The sequence below is a fragment of the Seriola dumerili genome, unplaced genomic scaffold, assembly GCF_002260705.1.
Source record: "Seriola dumerili isolate Sdu_G_001 unplaced genomic scaffold, Sdu_1.0 BDQW01000216.1, whole genome shotgun sequence".
Classification (NCBI taxonomy): domain Eukaryota; kingdom Metazoa; phylum Chordata; class Actinopteri; order Carangiformes; family Carangidae; genus Seriola; species Seriola dumerili.
The window spans coordinates 2,438,204-2,443,610 of NW_019174471.1; the positions used below are offsets into that span (position 1 = coordinate 2,438,204).

A 5,407-nucleotide genomic window follows, 5' to 3' on the forward strand; every position below is an offset into this window, starting at 1 on the left:
TCTGACCTCTGGAGTGGGTTCAACAACAACTGAGACAGATGCCGCAGCTTTACTGTAAAACAAGGCCTTACTGGCAGGACCACAACACACACACACACACACATACAAAGCATGCCAAGGCCACACTAAGACCTCTCTTGGAAAACATCTCACTGTCAAATCAGGGCGACCGTCTCACTTGCCCCTTTCTAAAAGGAAAAAAGAGATGATCACAGCAGAGGTGTAAAGTACAAGGATGGTTCAAAAAACACAAGAGTGAATCATGAAATAAATAAAAAGTCACTTTTAATGGAAGTTTTTCTTTCACACTCACAATCAAGCTTATAGTCTGATCACAGAGAGATGTTGGACATTCACCCAGAACAAGACACACACACGCCAGTCAGTTTTATCAGACAAAAATATATATATATTTAAAATCTTTACAATACGCTTGAATCATGAAACGTACACAGAGGAGTGTGCACACCTACAGTCAAACACTGAATTTTTTTTTCCTCCTCAAACAAGTCCTTTTTTGTACCCTGGTGTCAGTGTAAAATTCTTGTTTTAAGCAACAACAACTTTTTTTGAGTTTTTTTTTTTACAAATGTGCAAATAAGACAGATTTGGAATCCTTCAGCGCTCAGTGTTAAAGTCCAGGATCCTCAGGAGCAGTGATGGAGCTCTCACTCCACCTCAGTCCTGCCCTCTCTCAAGCTTAAATACAGCTTCTTGCTGCTTTGCCTTTCATTTTCAAGTAAAGTGCTCCTCTAGCAAAAACCACACGGCATGAGATCAGTCTCGTATTTTTTCGCCACTGACATAAACATAAACCCAAAAGTCCAACGGACGAAAAACATGGGAATGTCTTTTAAAGTTAAAAAACAAAAGCCAACGATTGAGAGGCTGTCCTGGGTGGTTGTGGGGAGGTGAGTCATATAGTTCCCAGCAGGAAGTCATACAAACTCCAGCTTGCCGTGGCCGCTGTACATCCCCCAATGCACCAGAGACAGGATCTTGTCATTGCCCAGGTCAGCCTGCCTCATCTTGTCACAGGTCAGACAGCAATTCTCGTGGCCTGTGACCGGCACCATGCACTCCAGGTCCAGCTTGGCCACGTGGCCCTTCTTGGTGTGGTGGCCATGGAAGCTGTAGTGGAGCCGGGACAGCATCTGCTGCCGCTGGTCCTGCAGCCGCTTGTTCTCGCTGCGCAGCATTCGCAGCGCCAGCATGATGAGCAGGACCAGGATGAGGCCGCCGGCGATGGGCACTGCGATCACCGCTGCCCGGAACCACACCTCCTTGGCCGAGGCGAGCTCCTGGACCCGGGTCACCAGGTTCCTGTTGTTGCTGTCCGGCTGGAACCGGCTATCTGTACACACAGAGACATTCATGTGTTCAAATGCATGCTCATGTGTTACACATTATTATACACAGATTTATGTATTGTAGTGACTGATTTAAGAGCAAATGTTTATCTAACTGATGCTTGATGAGAAGCTCTCACAGAGCTGCTTCTGCTCTATAGTGGTGTCAGTGACCACAGAGAAAGAGAAAATAAGACAGATGAGAGCGAGGAAGTGAGAAAGGGCAGCAGGGCTAAAAACAAATGAGTCACCTTGTCCCGACCCGAGAGCCAGAAATTAATTTGAGCTAATAAACTGTAGTCTGCTCTGGTCAGGGTCACAACAGAAAATCCCCTCAGGAGAGCTCCCCTTCCTCTCTATGCACCCTTTCATAACTCTCCAAGCCAGTATTTCTGCCCAACATGCAGACTTGTCAGGGAATATTCATTCTACAAGGCACATACCTACTCAGTTGGAAAATTACATAGTGCACACATAATAAAAAAAAAAGAATATATCTGATCTCTTTCCAAGTGCTTAAGGTAAACTGGCTGCTCCCTGCCTTCCCAGGCCCAGAGCTGGGTCCCATTAAAAGTCAAATTGAAGTTCTGTAAGGCTGGGAAGTAGAAAAAGAAGTAGGTGGGGGGGCAAGGGTGGCCTGTATGTTCATAAACAGCAACGTGTTTGAAGAACCCTACAGCTCAATATATTGCTTCTGGAAAGAGGAACATGGTGAATATTTGCTGAGGAGGAATCGTAAAATCCCCCAGGGAGTCAAATCATTTTAAAACCAGTTAAAACGAATTTCATATTTCAGCTTTCAGTGAAAAGCAAACATCTTGACAGCCAGTCATTCAGCCCTGAAACAACTTTCTTCTTTACCTGTTGAATCCCTGGTGTGCGCCAGGTCGTGCAGGCCTCTGTAGTTGCACATGTCCTCGTGGCAGCACTCCAGTGTTGTGCCCACGGCCCCACTGAGGGCGTCCGCGGCCCTCGAGTTGCTGCTGCTGCTGCAGATGTCTACAGCATTGGCGATGGGATCCAAACACCCATGAGTGAGGGGTGAGTTTGCGTTGAGTGGGTCCAGGACCTTGGTGAAGCAGGCGTTCAGTTCTGATTTGCACATGTATCCGGTGGCCACGCAGTGCGGGGCGTCACAGTAACACCTTATTTCTCCTGGAAATGCATAGAGGCAAAATAGGCAGGGTTAGGGAAACATGCGCCAAGATTATAGTTGTACTTATAGCTTTAAAACACATTTCTGACAAGTCATATTTTGGCTGATTGTTTGATGTAGCATTGCCTGAACCTGAGCTTAGGAGTTTAGGAATGACTGTCAGGATTGTGTTCCCAAACTGGGCTGAAGAGACCCTCAAAGATCCTTGAAAGGGTTCATCAAGAGGTTAATTTAACTCAGCTCCCTAATCATCATCATTTTGATCATTTTTTGTGCAGTTATACCAGAACATATCCAACAACAAAACTACTTTTCAGGTGATGTTTTCCAGATTCAGCCAAGTCAAATTCAGCCTGTAGCCTACAACGCTTTATTATAAAGGTTCGCGGCCTCTACGCCCTGCAATAAACAGCCAGGTAACTTAAAAGACCTCACGGGAATATTCCACTTTTGCACTAATTCGGCCACTATGCCGTCATTTAAGTTTCACATGCAAATGCTCATTTTTGTCTGTATTATAAAACAGGAACCGTGTAGCTTATAATTAGTGGTTTGTTTGCCAAAGTCAATTTCTTTCAACCCAAATGGAAACTCGCAAATAGGGAGGGAGGGAGGGGGGCCGGAGCGCGGCGCAGGAGTCTCCTTTCACCCCAGTTTGCACGCAAAGCTTTACTTGTGGTCAGGACTGCCTGGGGACGGGGGGGGGGTCCACTGGGGTCCCATCTACAGAGCTTCCAGCAACCTTATCATTAGGGCTGCCTGCTTTTACACAGGCCCACTCATTACTTCATCCATGGCCTCTTTTTAAAAAAAAAAAACAAAAAAAAAAACTTTGCAACAATATAAATCTAAGCCAAGGACCTGCCCAAACAAAACCAAAACATGACTTCAATCCTCTTTTCACAACTTATATTTATGGACTTTTACTGTCTTCTGATGTCATTATGAGACTGTTATAAATGTTTTATCCTTTCAACATAGGTGACTGTTTTGCATGAAAACTAGTTAAAAAGAAAACAGCATTTCTTTTTCAGAAACAGCTCCACAAACAAGGCAGTTATAGTGAAACAAAAGTTATCCCTTGTGTTTCCATCTCCTGCATAAAAAAACTGAGCTAAAACTACCACCTGAAAGTTTCAGAAACATATTCTGCTCCTCTCAGTGGTAGCTGCTCTTTGAATGCACCAACTCTCAGTGCAGGGCCACATTCATCAGATCAGTGTTTTCCCTGTGAATGATTGGAGCAGCAGGGCCCGGGCAGGTCATTTGGAGAATATTTCATTAGAAAGGAGAGGCCCCTTTGTGGGCTGAGGTGGTGTAGAGGGAGGGGGGGCAGAGAAACAGGCCAAGCACTGAAGCTTTTTAGCCCCGGCTCAGTATGAATGGCAGGTTCAAAACTGAGTTAAACATGAGTTTAGTGAAGTGAAACATGGCAGCCAAGATGAGACAGGATTTGAGTATTTATGTGTGTTGGGCTATCAATAACAATGATTCATAGAGTTTGGACGTTTAAGTTGGAGTTTGTGCTGGAAAAAATCAGCTATAGGGCATAAAAACACTTTTATACAAAGAAGTCAAAAACTGTGGTTGGGATCATGATGGTTGTTTCCATGGCGGTTTAAAAAGTATGTTTGAAGTAAATACAAGTCACTAAATCACTATGTAAATTCAAGAATATTAGTAAAATTAAATTAGTTTATTCCCTTTTCTTAAAATACGATGTTTGCATTATTCTGTTAACTTTGTTTTTGGTTTCTTTTGGAGCTTAGGTCGCCAGTGAGGGCAGCTGAGTGAGGTTTAAGTTCAATCTGGTTTTATCACTTCCAAATATTGTTTAGCCTGATTTGAAGAAGCTAAAACAAACACGTCCTGTCCGCGGACCAAAGTCTATATATACCTTTAGTGAGAAGCACAGCCATGGCACAGAGCTCCAGTTGTAGCCAAATGGAAATGAAACTGGACTGTCGATCCATTTACACCGAATTACTGCGCAGAAGGTCCTAGTATATCCAGTGGCAGCGGCGGAGTCCGCTGGGCGACAAGAGCTGGACGACAAAGAGCTTTACATGGAGCTACGGCGAGAAACGAGGCATTCCTGTGCCGAAACACGACAGCTCAACAATCCAGACTGAAACACACAGTGGCCGAAAAACTCCCCGAGATGTTTCCTCTCCCGCATGGAGACAGAAAAGTTCTTGTTTTTAAAAGCGGTCCGACATTACTGGAGACGCAAAACACCAACGTCTCCTTCTTCAAGCCAAAAGTTTTTTAAAAAAGAGAGAAATATACTCCTTTGAAGAGAGTAAAAATGTCAGATAAAGTTGTCACCGCCGGTCCTCCTCTGCCTGTCTGTGCCGCCGGTCACGGTGAAGCATCACTTTGTAAATCCTGGACGGAGAAAAGTTAGCAAAAGACGGACGACTCCGCTGGACCAGAGACCGCTCACAGGTTCGGAACAGACGAGGTTTAGCAGAAGAAATAGCTGTGGTCTGTCAGAGCTCCGCCCCCTGTAACCTGATTGGTCAGACCACCGAGAGAGAAGTTTGGCAGAATACGTAACGACGTTGTATCCGGTACTTCCTTTCAAAATAAAGCAATTTTTTGTAACATACGGCACAAAAAAACCCACAATGCAATGAAAGTAAAAATAACAACATTTAAAACAGAATAAATTAAATAAAATTAAGTGGACTTTAAACAAATTGTACGTTTCATAAAAAGAAAAAAGATTTAAATAATGTGAAATTAAAAGCGCCTTATTTTGTTTTGGTCCCACTATGTATCATTGGAAGTGGAAGTGCAATAAATCCGTCAGTAAAAGCTCTTTATGCATCAATAGATTTTTGGACTTTGAACACAGGTGGAGCAATTACTAATTAATGGCAGGTTAATATTATCTATT

General features: G+C 43.8%; 1 protein-coding gene across 1 annotated transcript; it reads right to left on the minus strand.

The window, feature by feature from the left end:
• Positions 1–268: 268 nt before the first annotated feature.
• bambi (BMP and activin membrane bound inhibitor) lies at positions 269–4,953 on the minus strand. Its single transcript, XM_022754077.1, has 3 exons — positions 4,403–4,953; positions 2,211–2,504; positions 269–1,354 (listed from the first exon to the last, which is right to left on the minus strand). Exons 1-3 carry the CDS (start codon positions 4,476–4,478, stop codon positions 939–941), a joined length of 786 nt encoding a protein of 261 aa, XP_022609798.1. The 5' UTR covers positions 4,479–4,953; the 3' UTR covers positions 269–938.
• Positions 4,954–5,407: the final 454 nt, after the last annotated feature.

What these genes read in the sequence shown, in the direction of transcription:
- bambi (XM_022754077.1), bottom strand. Translation starts at nt 4,478, where the DNA reads ATGGATCGACAGTCCAGTTTCATTTCCATTTGGCTACAACTGGAGCTC. An exon ending in GGCTGTGCTTCTCACTAAAG is followed by an intron (nt 2,505 to 4,402) that starts GTATATATAGAC and finishes ATGCATTTCCAG; the next exon opens with GAGAAATAAGGTGTTACTGT. An exon ending in GCACACCAGGGATTCAACAG is followed by an intron (nt 1,355 to 2,210) that starts GTAAAGAAGAAA and finishes CTGTGTGTACAG; the next exon opens with ATAGCCGGTTCCAGCCGGAC.